This window comes from Microtus ochrogaster, chromosome X (assembly GCF_000317375.1).
Source record: "Microtus ochrogaster isolate Prairie Vole_2 chromosome X, MicOch1.0, whole genome shotgun sequence".
NCBI lineage: Eukaryota > Metazoa > Chordata > Mammalia > Rodentia > Cricetidae > Microtus > Microtus ochrogaster.
In genome coordinates this window covers 5,559,714-5,575,538 of record NC_022026.1, presented here as the reverse complement: position 1 = coordinate 5,575,538, position 15,825 = coordinate 5,559,714, and the positions used below count along the sequence as shown (strand labels likewise).

General features: G+C 36.2%; 1 protein-coding gene across 3 annotated transcripts in view; it reads right to left on the bottom strand.

The window, feature by feature from the left end:
• Nucleotides 1–15,825, bottom strand: part of Tenm1 (teneurin transmembrane protein 1) — an 825,611-nt gene that overhangs the window by 99,693 nt on the left and 710,093 nt on the right. For all 3 annotated transcript variants that reach the window (XM_026784949.1, XM_013350458.2, XM_026784950.1), the window contains 2 exons: nt 13,348–13,597; nt 4,524–4,544 (listed from right to left, as the gene is read on the bottom strand). In XM_026784949.1, the coding sequence (XP_026640750.1) occupies nt 4,524–4,544; nt 13,348–13,597 (271 nt within the window). The remainder of the gene's footprint in view (nt 1–4,523; nt 4,545–13,347; nt 13,598–15,825) is intronic.

The following is a 15,825-nucleotide window of genomic DNA, read 5'->3' as shown; positions in this document are numbered from 1 at the left end:
TAAATTATGACACATATATGTATGATATATATGTATGACATATATATATATATATATATATAATCATGACATTCGAGTTTTTTTCTTTGTTGCTGTTGCCATGATAAATACCATGGGCTAAGCATAAATGTGGAAGAATGGGCTTATTATCCCTTATAGGTTAGAGTCCACCATTTAGTGAAGCCAAAATGGGAACTCAAGGCAGAAAACTAGAAGCAGAAACGTAATCAAAGACCATGGAAGAATGGTGCTTACTGGCTCGCTCTCCATGGATTACTAGGCTTGACTTCTTATACTACTCAGGATGATCTTCCCAGGTGTGACAGTGCACTGGTGTACAGCGGACTGGGCCCACCCACACCAATCAGCAATCACAGCAATGCCCCACTGATATGCTCATTGGCCAGTTTGATGGAGGCAGTTTCTTAGTTGAGGTTACCTCCACCCAAGTGACTCTAGTTTGTGTCATGCTGGCAAAAATTAACGAGCATACATAGTCACATGGTTGGGTACATAGATTCACCTCTGTTGTATGTCACATAGAAGGTGTTTTTGAAGTTGTATTTAGTTTTTCATAGTGTCTTCATAATTATTCTGACCACTTCTATAGTTAGAGATATTGTAAATTTTTTTTGATGCAGTATAATAACCCTTTCTACCTCACCTATTTTCACATGCTTTTAGTGTCTTTACCCAGGCAGCTTCTCATGAAGGAAGCCTTCCCTAAATTTCTACATTGGGTTGTTTGCATAATGCTTAGGAAGAATACATACAAATTAAATGACTTGTTTAAGTTCGAGTGTTCCCCAGTCTAATCAACTGTGAGAATTAGCAGGAAGGCAACCATTTCATGTTTATTTCTAATACGTTTAGTGCTGAGAACTCTACTTAGAACCTACTCCCTGTGCCAGAAGCAAGATATCATTCTTTTCTAACTCCTTTCTACCATTTCTCATGTCTATGGAACATCATGCTCTTGTTTCCTTCCCCCTACTAACTTCTTCAGTATTTCCCTTTATCTCTGCTAGTTCAAGCACACATCCTCTCTTACTGGAGCGTTCACGGTGCCATTTCTATGTTGTGTGCTTGTTTATTAATTCATTAAAATACATCTTCTAAACATCTGAAATGTGCTCATGAACTGTGCTATAGGATAAAGGCCAACTTGTGTATAAGATACAACCATTTTCTTCATCAAACTCACAGCTTAGTCAAGTAGACCTATAAGTAAACAAGGTATGACTCTCATAAGTCACATATTAGTATAGAAAATGTGAAAAGGGAGAAAAATGATCAGAGAAGAGGGATTTGTGATGTAGGAATATCGCACTGTATTAGTGTTTTTACATTACTGAAGTCTATGTTTTATTTGATTCCCTTAGTTTGTTATTTATTATTATTATTATTATTATTAATCTAAGATAATTTCCCCTTCCAAGACAGCAAATTACATTTAGTCATCATGTCTTTTTAGGCTTTTCTGGTCCACGACATTTTCTTGGACTTTCCTTGGTTTTGATGACCTTACCAGTTGTAAGACCATTTGTCAGTTATTCTAGAGGAAATCCCTTCACAGGAATTTGTTTAATACACTTCTCAGATAGGAATTGTAGAGTTTTGATGGAAAAGTTTCATTTTCACCAAATACCGCCTACATTGTAAACAATCAACAAAATTTATCACTGACCAGCTTGATCTCAACCTCCTGGGAGAGCCATCTTTCCTTACTATAAAAAGCATTCCTTATTGTCTTTCCTGGAGGGACATAATTATCCACAGAGGAGACTTAAGCTATCAGGAATTACATCCCACACCCTTGAGAGTAGATCATCACATAAATTATAATTTTGGATGGGTGATTTATATTTTCCATTTATTTAATAAAAGTATGAGCTTTTTAAAATATCAGTATGGGCTCCACAGACATTTATTTTATGCTTGCAGCAAATGAAATCCAATGCTATTTTATGTTGTCCTAGTTGCTACTACTAAGACCTCTTTCTCTTGGATTATATGCACCTTTTACGTGCATCCATAAATGTTTATTATTATTATGGTTATAATGATGATAATGTCAAGACTTAATTACTTCTGGCACTGCAAGAATATTCTATACTTATCTTAAATCCTTCCTTCCATTATACCAGAACCAGCCTTTCTTGAAAAACAATGGTTCCTATTGTTTGGGAATGGTATTAAAAAGCAAGACTGGATTGATGGTTCTAAGTATTATCTTTGCAGGTAACTTTCTTCCTAAATACATTGTGACCTGTCTGCATACAAAGACCATATCCATCTCTCTGCCCTTGATGTCCAATAGCACCTGAAAAGGTCAGTATTCAGTAAGTTCTGAACAAGAACTGGAGTGTATGGCATAAAAATAAGGCATGAAAAAGAATTCAGGCTTTGGGTACTTAGCCAAAGAAAGTGGAGGGGAGAGTCTCGTCAGAAGAAAAAGATCTTTTAAGGATTGACATTCTCTTAATTGCAATTGCCCTCTAAGCATATTTATGTATGTTAATAATTATAAAGTTGGCAAATGGTAACTTGAAATTCAGTTTGTACTGGAAGAAAATCAGATTCAGTTGGAATAGTTGGATTTTTTTTTCTACTTACCTTCTTTGAGTAACATAACTCAGTAGATTTCAGGTACTTTTTCAACCCTGGAACTGCCATAAGAGGTACGATATGTAAATTGTAAAGAGCACCACCAGATTCCAAAATGATTTGGCAGCTCTACCCCCAAAGCATCTCTACAGCAAAGATTTCTCAAATAGGTGTTGAGTAAAACTTTTTATGTCTTTAGTTCGTTTTTTTTTTTAACATTCAGAATAATATTTCTCCAACATACTTAGATTTTCCTAGAGTAAAGGATGGGTTGCAACCTTTCCTGGATATAACCTTTAATACTTTGGTATCCAATTTGTGCAGTTTCAACTGTGCCAGATTAATCATGCTTTGTTTAGGTAGGGACCATGGGCTATTTTTCCAAGAGAAATGTTATTCGCACAAAAGTAGTTTGGAATGCATTACATTCATTCATTATTGAATATCTCCAATGTGCCTGTAAGCTAAGTTAGAATTAGTATTCACCTCAAATTTCAGCTGGGGAAACCCAGCACCATAAGGGGCTTGCCCAAGGTCACTAACAGTTTTGTGCCCTTACTAAGATTAGATTGGATCCCATGTGACTGTATATGCGAAATCCCAACAGAACACTCTTGATGTGCAAGTGGAAAGGACAACCCGTGTTCTCACATTTTCCTGAGTAACTTGATGTATTTTCTTCATCAAGGCTCTTCTTCAAATTTGTGTACTGGTTTTGAGAAAAGGGAGTAGCCCAACATATCAAAATAAAATTTGGTTAATGTTATTTTCTTGACAGAAAAATACCTTGTATTGATATGCAATTTCCTACCATTTCATACCATTTCCCAAGTACACTTTAGCTCCATTGACAATGATTTCTTTTTGCTTTCTGAAAACAAGTAAACTTGCTACAACTACCTTTCTATTTGCTTTACCCCAACATGACTAAATGCATATCAATTTTACAGAGGATTTCTTTTGCAATTTAGGTGTTAGACCTACTCTGTCATCTTCTAGCTAGTTTTATACTCAAGCCATTGATCTTCAAGTTACCAGTGATCACTTCATTCACATCACTTAAAATCACATAGATTTTTTTAAAATGGAAAATTAACACTTATAATTATTAACATGCAAATTGGCAACCAACTGAATTTGCTTAAACAATCAGTTATGCCAAAGTTGCAAGGCTGATTTTGTTCAATAGCATTTGGGAAGAGGCATTTCCCAACAACAATCCATATTCCAAACCCTACTTGTGCAATTTTGAAGACAACTGGCACTTGGGAATGAAAGAATTCCATATTGCCCTTTGAAATTTCAGAAAGTTTGAGTAGTTATGACAACATGCAGTGCAACAATGAGTAGAAATCCTCAGCACTAATTTCAATGCTATCTGCCATTGTCAGTAAATGGTCAGTTTGGAGCTTTTCAGTTAATTCCTTTGGTGAGAGGAAATAGAACACACTTAGTTATATGAAAGGAAAACGGTGTTATTAAAGATAGTTACCAAATACAAAAAGCAACTCTCGCTTTAAAAAGGTCATTATGGTCATTGTCTCTTGATATAATTGACAACTATACTTTTGAGTCTTGTGAGAAAAAAATACTTGCAACTTAAAGACATTAAACTGATTTGGACTTATGGGCTCATTTGTGGTGTCACCTTAGGGAAACATAATGAGACTTTTGGCCTTGCTTTCTCATGCCATACTGATCTGTCACTCTCATTTATTTTGTTTTCTTTTCTGAGCATTCTTTTCCTTTCTTAAATTTCTCCTGAATATACTGATCTTCTGTTTTGGAAGATGCTTACCGGCACTTTTATACTATTTCTTTAACCTTAGTTAAGAAGCAAACATTCCCTATTTGTACATATTCTAGGGTGGTTTCTTAGGAAAGAGGGTCATTAGGCAGCTGTGTTATTTGCTTACCTATGTCTGGTATCTCTGTTTCTATGGTGCACAAGGTATCCATGAGTAGCAAGTGAAAACAAATAGAGAGTCATCAGTATCATTCAACAAGAGAAATCTCAGCAGACACATCAATTCCTGACTCAGCTTGTGGCAATTAGAGAGACTGCACTGGGATCATGTAGTCAGTGGGAAGCCAAGGTTGACTCACTTCCTCAATAGTCTCCTTATAAGATGCCATCAAGGTGGTTACATGTCTTGCTTTGGTGGGTAGGTACTGTTCTAAGACAATAAATAAAGCTTCTTCCTGGCCATATGCATTGGCACCATTGAATTACAGTGCATGTGCAGTTTTTGGGAGCTCTCCCTTTTCCTACTAAACCAGAATTCTGACATGGAGAAGTAGTGATTGGGGATTTTATTTTTAATAAATTCATCTGACGATTCTGATGTAGAGTTAAAATTTAAGAACCATTAGGCTTGCGACTGAAATAGCAGCTGCTGTGAAGGAGCATTCTAAATTTTAGTTTGATATTCCTGACTACAGCAATGTAAAACCACCACATCTTCTCTCAAGACACATATTGGACACACACTCACAAACTCAACTCTAAGACAGTTCTTGGATCTACCTCAGAGATAAGGTGGTGGCATCTGTGCACACATTATTGAAAACATTTCAAAAAAGTCTCATAACTTAAAAGTATGGGAGTTTTCCTCTGCATGCCACAATACTGACCTGCCTGGCAGGATGTACCCATTGCTGTCATAGTGCTATTACAATTATGGGGTAATCGATCACATTCTTTTCGGATACAAGACTTGTTCCACAGGAAAGATGTCATGCCTGATAAAGTAAACTTGCTCAAAGGCCCACGATCGTAGGTCCTAAGGGGGAAGCTACAGTTGTTGTGTTAAATGGTCACTTCATCAAACTGTTCTCTAGATATATGTGTATATCCATAGAATGTTCTGCTGTCAGTTTTGGTTAGAGAAGCCTCTTTCTGTAGTGGGTGGTAGATAATGCAAAGACTCATATCTGGTCAAAGTACCAAGAATAGGTGACTATTAGCGATCAGCTTATTGATGTGTCCTTTATATTCACCTCCCCTCATCCAAGGCTTAAGGAACATCACAGAAGAATGGGCAAAGAATGTCAGAGCTTACGGATGAGGAGAACGGTATATATATATATGTATGTATGTATGTATGTATGTATATACATATGAGCAGCACTAATTGGTCTCAGGAATTATCAACAATAACAACAAAAGGGAACATTAAGCTTGAGGGAGACCAGTTTGTGGGTACTAGTGGAAGTTGTAAGGAAGTAACGGTAGATTAATATGCCTGAAATAAATTGTATTAATGTATGAAATCTTCAAAGAATTTAAAACTTGAGGACTTTCACTTAGACCACATTAGAATGTCCTTAGCATTGAAACTGCTGCATCAAAAGAGCTTCAATAAAGCACCATAACCATCAACAATTAAAGCCTTCTGTCTTCCAACCATCTTTGTTCCAAAGAGCAACTGGCATGGGCAAAACAATTGTCAGCCGCCAAGAAGCAGAACGTTTTGTAAGCACTTCATTTAATAGCTTCTTGACACAAGGTATTGCCTTGGATGTTTCACTGGGTGACGTGGTATGATATTTCTCATATGAGGGGCTCAATCTGTGTGCAGGCCTGACTTTAGGTCAAGTTTGCCTGGAAATAAAAGGCTATAATCAACTGTGAAATATAGTCATTTTAATTTTAAAATACTTTTAAATCTGGCCCTTAGGTCACTTGGAAGACATGAAGATAATAAACCTTTTTATAAAAACCAGAAAATGTTCTTTTTCTTTGAATGTCCAGGAAGAAAAAAAGATACAGAATTATTTTACTTGAAATTTTCTGCTAAAATGGATTCAACTCTCTTGAAAACTCATCTTTCCAAGGAACTCGCCTGGCCACAGGTCATACTCCACTGGCTCGTCTGTTTCTTTGGCCCATCTCAAAAGGGGAGGTATTCTGTGAGTTGCCACAAAGGTCAACCAGTAAGGAAGCAGAGCTCTGATTAGAAACCTGGCCTCAGGCTTTTTGCCTTTTTCTTTGTCTTTTAGACATTGTTTTTGTGGTCCCTATAAGATGGTTGTTGGAGCTGAGTGGGCTCTAATCGCTGGAGCAAAGTCAATTCTTCTAAAGGAGTCTAGTTGTGAAAACACTAGATGAATTTCATTAAAATATAATTTCATCCACAACGTTTTGTATGCTACAGCAAGACCCATTTGCATGTCTACAAAGTCTTTTCCAATTCTTAGGTGATGGCATGGAGCAGGGAGGGAGATGGTTTGATTCTCTCGCAGTTGCTTCTGATCCTGCCAATAATGTCATTGTAAATTTGGAAGATGTCCCATCATATGCAGAGCAGCTTCTCTCATTAACATCTCAGAGGGAGGAAGTGAAAATGATGGAATTTATTTCTAGTGTGTGACCTTGTTCTGTCTTAGAATTACTTTTAGTTAAGGATTTAGGATTGAACTACCACCAAAGTGAACCTGCTGTCTAGCTATCAACTGACAACATACTGAGCTGCCAATGTGTGAACTCTTCACAAGTGCCGAGGCCCATCCGTGGGCATTACTACCTGCTAACTGACACTCTCGAAGCTTGTTATGAGTTAGGAGAAAAGAGTGGACTAACAACTCCTTTGAAAGCCAGAGGTATTCCTAATGAGAGGATCTGTGAATTAACCCCTGAATTTTTTTCTAGGACAAAGTCGATAAAAAAAGGTCATTTAAAAGGAAAGTATTAAGAGGTGATTTTTATGCCATAATTTACCTTTGTAAAATGTACATTTCAGTTATAAATTAACTGAATGCATTTTACAAATGTAAATGTACATTTACATTTGTAAAATGCATTCAGTTATGCAACCCTTATGATTAACCAACTCAAGAAGAAATTCTCTACCTATTTGATAATTATCATTTTGCCATTTATTCCTCTTCCTCTACTTTGTCCCAGGCAACCAAAAGTCTGGATTTTGTCTGTCTGGATTTGCCTATTCTGTACTTTCACATAAATCTACTCATATTGTATTTGTACTTTTATGGCTCTCTTCTTTATTTTTGTTGTTGTTTTGAAGATCTTTTTGTGTGGCTAAAGATGGGAAATAGGTCCATGCCAACCTTAGAGTAGCTGTTGATACTAGTGTCAGGGGAGAGTGGGTGTCTTGCTAAGTGACGGCTGCAACACTCCATGTAGTCTTTACTTTGTTCTTGGTTTCTTTCCTTACCCCTGGCCAGAAATAATAGACTTCTTTCCCTGTTCATCTTTTTGTGTTCTTCTCTTGATGGTTTTGAATTCACAGTTGTTTGTGACAGACTTCTTTTTATTTTTTTTTTAATTTCTATTGATTCTTTGTGGTGTTCCCATCATGTATTCTGATTCCACCCATCTCCCTATCCCCCTCATGAATCCTCTGCCCTTGCAAAATACTCCCTAAAACAAAACCGGATTTAAAAGAAAATCAAATGCCAAATATAATAAACAAACAAACAAAAAGTAGAAGCATCTCATCATGGACGCTGTATTCACCCTTCAGTCCACACATCTTGCAAGTGTTCATTGATTGCCTTGAGTCATTGGTCTGGCCTGAGGCCTCTGACTTCTGCTACACCGCTGATGATGGGCTCTCCCCCGGACTCCTCTTGGAAATCCTGTTGCTGTCCTGTATGTGACTAACTTCTTAGAGCTTCCAACTCCCATGCTCTGGCTCTTTCCCTGACTATTGTCAAAATTTGTCTTGTGTTTTAAAAGCCACTGCTAATACCTGAGTGGCAACTCAGGTGGGGCATAGCCATCTATTTATCTACAGGCCATTTTTCTAATATTTGCAGTTCTAGTTCTGTGAACACAATGATGGTTTGTGGCAATTTCTCAGATATTCATAGAATTCTTCAAAGCTAAGTTTCTTTTTGATCCTCTTTAAGACTTTCTGTAAGTCAGAACACCCCTTGGCACGTTAACTATTCCTAAATACATGCTATGCTATACCAAGGCTCCTCCATTTCCAACCAATGACAGGAGTCAAGTCCTATAAGTAATGAAAGAAATATTAACCAATCACTGGAAAAGAAATGGTAAAATCTCGAGAGAAATTTTCATGTCACGTTGACATTTGTCGAGCCCAAATTGCTCAAGGTACCAAGATATATTTTCTAGCCTCTTATTTTCTTTTCTCTTTCATTTTTAAGGGAAGGACAAAATAAATATCTTGAGAATAACTGAATTTTGAAAAAAATAGAAGCATGTTTTTTTAAATAAAGAATAAATCACTTCCAGTCATGCTTAATGGGTTTTCTAATAGAATTGTAAAATTAGAAGATGAGATGTGAGCAAGGGCATATTACATATTTGAATTCATACGAAGTACTTGGTAGGGTGTCTTCTATCTTTACTTATATAATTATCCTTATTAGTTTTAAAAAACCAAAAAGTGACCCAAGGCTAACCAAGATCAAAGGAGAAAAGAAGCAGTCATAATCGATGAGATCTAGCTGAACTTGAACATATTGGAGCTGAAGAAGGGGAGCTCAGAAATCTGATAGCTGTTTTCATACTTGTGAACATCTTTCCAAAATAAGATGGAAATCACTTCTGTGATTCTTCAGATGCTAGAATTTGTTATTAATAAAGAGACTTTCATAAGGGAAGGTTTAAGTTAATCTTAAAGAAGAAATTCTTTTTTCTTTCTTCTCTCTCTTTCATAAATAAATCTAAAGATGCAGCAAAATTTTGAGAGATATTTAACTTTCTGGCTCCTAAAAACAATCAGACAAATTATAAATTACAAAGTGTCAGGCATGTACTGCACACAGTATCTTCATGGATTCTTCTAATAAACATTAAACTCACAAATATCTGATATCACTTTTATACTACTAAAATATGCACATATATTTTTATGTACATATATGTACTTATGTATGTGTACATCTTAACCTCACAAGCAAACCCACAGGGAAATCAAGACTCAAACTGTCTTAGAAATGAGTATATCTTTAAAGGTCTTCAGAAAATGGAGTTTTGAAACATTTGTAGTACAAAAGCTTATAAACTTCACCTCTTTATTATCTTCCTACTTGAGACTCTTCTTGGAAGAAAGCAATACGAACCATACTTGTAGACAAAAGCTACAGGAAACTGGGAAGGAGTACTATAGACTTAAATAACACGAAATAATGTTTCTCTTGGCAAATGTGTAACAACAACAACAACATCATTGATTTTTCGCTTCTGGTTTTGTTTAGCCAATAAGGAATGGTCAGGTCAGGGATGAGGATGACTGGCAACCAATTAAATGAAAGGGTTATTGAGATCAGAGAAAAGAAATCTCAGATGCAGATGGTTTAGATTGACTGGGGTAAGGTTGAAAGACTACCAGTCTTTGAATGTCTAAGTAGAATCTGAAATTGCTCCATGCTCTCAAATATGGAATAAAATGATGTAAAGTGGGAAATACAGGATGTCTTCTACTTGGGACAAATTTTATGTCTTCACAGAATGTCATCAAACACTGAGCCAAGAGTGATCCATATGTGAATCTCTGCATGAGACATATAAGTGTATGTTTGAAGTATAAGGTTGGATTCAATATTACAGAAAAGGAGGTAGAGGACAGAGTACAATATATAATGTATAATCAGAGAGTTAAAATTTAGGAGGGTCTTTGACCTTTTCTGTAATAACTCATTTACAACATTGTTGCTTCACTCAATTTTGAATATAACAAACAAGATGACAATATCAGACCTGTATTTTCAAGAAAACAAATTACTTAATAAGGTACAATAACTGAATTAATTGATCTTAACAACAAAAAACTGCACAATGTAAACTTTCTATTTAAACACAGTAAAATTCAATAAGTATTTTGGTTCTAAAGATATATAGACCTTATTAAATAAACTTATTTCTTCCCAGAAAGTTTATATCTGGGAAAGTTATAGCAAATATATAAATCCTTCAATTATATACAAAGGATTATATACAAAGGATCAATATAGATTTTTTAAAAGTGTTTGGTTATAGTCAAACATAGGGAGTTTTTTTCATATTGTATATTTAACTATCCTGTTTCTACGATGGCCAATCAGAGGAGTCTTAGAATTGAGAAGATCACAAAAATCTGTTTCTTTGAATTTAATTTAAAAGAGCTATTAACCATGACTCTATGACATTGTTTCATTGCATAAATGGTTGCTGGCAGGCTGCTGGTAGCATGGAGGCTAAAGGAGGGAAAAACACGGGAAAATTTTGGTGCTGTATTCTTTCTATGGAGAGAGACCTTAACTTGAAATAGATTCTCAGAAAAATCTGAGTCAGACAAAAACTGGTAAGAAACTCTGAAGGCTCATATCTCAGAGAAGCCCAATAAAGTGATAGGCTAAGTATGGAGGGCTGAGCGTGTGACTTCACATACATGCATGCCTCTGTACTTGAAGATGTGTACTTGAAGATATAGGAGTGACGGAAGATCACAGACTTTGGACTGTACGCTAAATGAGCAGAAATGAAGCATATTTTGTACCAGTAGAATCAACTTTGTAATTTGAGGTCATGTTATTTTAATTTATACTTAAAATGATTTTCTGTTGAAGGCCACAGGGTACTTTGTACTAAAATATAAATTTGTGAATTGTTGAGAATCCTTAACTGTGAATTTCATCAATGAAAGACAATTGTTCCACCATAGGTAAATTTACACTCAAATTACAAAGGGACGTATTGAATTGAGCAGGGGCTTCTTTCTCTTAGTATCTTTTTTTTTTTTTTTAAATAGACTTTAGTGCTTTTCCTTTGATGAGGAAGCCATGTAAGTATTACATATGTGGGCTTTTACAGGGTTAACAGGTTCAGTAACACCAGGTCTTTTCACTTCCTGACAGCCCATGTGTTGAACGAATTGCTTAGTGCTTCCGTTCATGTTTGGCATTATGTCTATAAAAACCCCTAGGATTATGAAAACAATGTGTGATGTTGTATAAATAGTTTTCAAATCCAGTTATGCAACTATTTTAGACTTCTTGCTGACTTTCTACTGATGCCTAAAGAGATATACTACTAGAAATGACAAATCTCCAGGAGGTCTGACATTGTGAGGCCCATGAATACTTGATTAGGGCAGGGCTTTATGAATTAGTGCCCCTCTAGACTTTTTGGATGTGCTTTGTCTTTACAAAGTCTTAACTTCACAGTCTATTTTTTATTAACCGAGGGATTTAGCAGCTTTCTTCCATATGACAGCATTTGCAATTATAATTAAGAAATGTATTAAAACTATAGTGAATTAATGTGGAACATGGATGGTGGCTTGGGACTACATTTCCCAAACTAGGTGTGAAAGAATAACTCAGTTTGAGAAAAGTGAGGTCGATTCCAAAGCAAGAATGAGAATGTGAAAACATTCAAGGAATGCCCATGGAAAGTCAGACTTCCATTCCAGGGCAGTAAGGGCTGAATGAGGATGGTGAAGAGCATCTCAGGAGTCCTGAGTACACATCAGGGCTTTGTGATGTGCTGGCTCTGGCAGTCACTAATTTTGATGTCAATGAGGAGATGCCTGAAGCAAAAATTAATTATTGTATGGAATATTCAAAAGATGACATCAAAATACTTTGGACTCTACAAATTTCAGTCTTAATTTTCAGAGTCATGTGTTATGGATAAATCTGCCATAACCAATTAGAAGGGAAGCCCTGCCAATTTCCTCAGGGATGAAGCAGCAGTTTTAATCCCTAATGGGATAGGAATGGATGCTTTCTTTTTTGTGAACTCCAGAAGACATATGTTTGTCTTATAGACACAGAAAGGGAAGAAATAAGCTGATTAAGCCATGGTTGATTTAGTTGTAATATTTAGGCAACTTCAGGATATAGCAGAGCAAAAAGGTATGAATTCTTCACAAAAGATATTAACATTCTTTGTACTTGTAAGAAAATACTTAGAACAGAGGAAGAAAATCTAAAGATGGATGCTTTAATCATCACTGAATTGCTCTTTCAAAGGTAGAAAGTGTCTTCTTCCTTCCTTGTGATGCCATGAGAAAACAGACTTCAATGTTCTTCTATATTAAATGACTTCAAAAGACTGAAAAGTCCTTTTAAATCTGGTGCTACTGCTACCAGCAACAATGGAACAGGTAGCTTTTAGTAGCTTGACAGCACTCAGTAACTTATGCTGGCACTTGGAAGTACTGAGATCCCTGTAACAGCCTTGCAGACAGGGGAGGCCTCACTGTCAGGGACAGCAATACTTTTGAGCATTTTAAATCAGTTATTAAAGGTTCCTTCAACGAGTTGGAGTGGGCGGGAGACCATTACTCATAACCCTCCTTGTTTTGGAAATTATGATTTTTAATTTATATTTTTATTGTTGAAAACAGTTTTTGAATTTTAATATTTTGAGGGATTTTAATTGAAATAAAATTACATCACTTTCCCTCTGTCCATCCCTTCCCTGCTACCCTCCCTGGAACCCCTTTTATATCTCTTCCCACTCTCAAGCTTACAGCCTCTTTGTTTTTGATTACTATTGTTGTATATACATACATGCGTATATATATGCATATATGTAATATACATATGTGTACACACATGTATACAAATACAACTTTGTGATTTGTGTATGTGTGGTTTCAGGACTATCAGGACAACAAATAGGGGGGAAATTCCCCCATAGTAACTCATAAAAAGTATACTTTATGCTTTTCTTGGCAATAACTTGCCTCTTTACATGATCTCATTCTTGTTTCTTTTTTCTTTATCTGTCAAGTGAATACAGAGATGAGAACTTACCTTAATTCCAAAATGCTAACGGAATTTCCCGAAGGAAATATTCGCCTTACAAAATTGAAGTCACCAACATACACACTACCATCAGGGCCAGAAGCTAAAGCAACAGGAGCAAAGAGTTTGTTGTTGTGAGCTGGGCCATTACAGTTAGTGCAGGCTACACTCCTTTGGTGTCCATTACCCATTATGGTTGATATGACTGGGGGCTGCTGGGAAATGAACATATTTTCTCCATTTCCTTTATGTATGATTCCTATACACAAGAAAAAAGAGAACAAAAATTAGAAAAGGATTTGCCACACAAACATCTTGCCAAAAATTAAGTTTTCTCATATAGTTCAAAACAGAAGGGAGCTTTGACCTAACAGGAGAATCTGAGAGTGAATCGTGTTACTGTTAATTTGGTTCAAATTTATAGTCATAACCGATAGTGGTATAGTGGTATAGCAGTTTGCCTAATTTTGTCTTTCTGTGAGGTGGGGAAATTCAAGGAGTCTCTTTAATACTGATTCTAAGTTTAATAAAGTACTTGATAACTAAATTTTAATGGTTTCCTATTTACTCGGCTCTGTGGATTCTATGTGACTAGTTTTGCCTTTCTGATTGGCTCTCGTTATGCCTTGCACACATCTACCTCACTCCACTTTCTCCTTATGCAACTGGTGCAGTAACAGAGATGCCACATTGATGTTAATATTCACATTAGTAAAAAAAAAACACAGTCAGGATGGCAATGTACTTTCATGAAAAGGAAAGAAATCCTACTGCTACAATGTACCTCAAAGACACACTCAAGGGACTTGGATTTTCCTCTCTTTTAGACCATATCTCATGATCAGCATTGCAAAAACTAGAGACATCGGTTTATGAAGATGCTTTCCATTCATTCTGTTTGGGCAATTACATTTATACACACAACTTTGACTCTCATCTCGGTTAGCTGAAACTTTCTTCTATTTGGAGTCCTTACCCAACATGCACTTTCTTACTAGACCTCTTTACCTGGATTCTTGGCAGCTACCCCAAGCTGAAAGAGGGTTGGGATTGAGCTCATTATATTTCCTGTATCTCCTACCAAACTCATCCCTTCCTCTTTTGTTTAAACTCATCCCACGAATATTGTCTCTGCTATGTAGTTACCCAAATTGTAAATCTGGTTATCATGGTGACTCTTCATTTCATTTAATTCTTTAAGCCTTACTAATTCCCATTGAGAATGTCCTTTAAATGTAGTGAAATTTTCCCCATTCCTACTCTTATTGCCTTAGTTCAGTTTTTCTGCTCTCCAGGCATACCCATTTCCGAACCCTTGTTCACACCCTTGCTGAAAAGATTATTAAAACCGTAGAATATGTACATATCACTATAGAATAAAGAGTGCGTTCATTACTGAGAAAGCATACAGATTACTTGTAGGTTTGGCTTCTCTTATTACCCTTTTGTTTGTATTCCAATATCTGGTCATAAAAATTTTATATTTTCACACTCTTTCCTTCTGCTATGATTTTGTATGGGTTATTGCCTCTATCCTGAATGCCCTCTTTATTTTGTCTGTTTGAGGGGACTAACTTCAGAGCTCCATCCAGGCAGAATTAATCATGCTTTTCAGTGTGTGCTCATTTTCCAAAGCTCTATTGTAACACTTAGTACATTGTGTGGTACAGTTTTCCTCACTTCTCTGTCTTCTCCATTGTAACATGAATGAACTCCTTGAAGGCACATCTTCTATCTTACTCCTTTCTGTATTTTTTTAGTGCCAATCTCTATGGCCAAGTCTTTATAAGTGCTCAGTAAATGCTGAAAATAGGCTTTAAGTCTCTTGTAGTTTCCTATTCCAAATCTCAATGATTTTGCAAACCTGCTGTGCCAGGGCAGAAAAATCAAAGGAACAAGCACTGCTGTGCTAAATGGGCACAAGTCAGTCCAGAACGAGCCAGGGCAGGTAAAACATCCATGTTGTGAGAAGGCATGCCAATGTGTCAGACTGAAATAACTCACAGTGAATGCATAAATACAGTTACATTCTATGCCCTTCTTTTTCCCTCCCTTGTTTCTTGCTATCTATCTCCTTGCACTATCTGTTATTCTCCTAAATCCTTCCTGAAACATCTTCCTCAGTTCTCTTCCAACTTTCAGCTCTACAAAAGAAACTATTGATCATTCTGAGATAGGAACATTGCTGGTAAAAATAAATAACAACATAAAATATGCATGCCAAGGCACCAATATATACTTAAAAAAGGCCCTTCCAGGAACTACAAATTCCATCCATCATATGATCTTTGGATTTCAAATTTAAGAATGTTTATGCTCCCTCTCAGAGTGATTCCAGATAGCTTTTCAACACATGATTTGCAAGAGTAGCTATAAGTTTACACTCCAACAAACTGACCTTTTATTACAAGACTGTGAAATAACTTTAGGGCCACTACTTGCTGAGTATACAGTTGGTAACTTTATTAGCCAGTAAGGACAACTCTT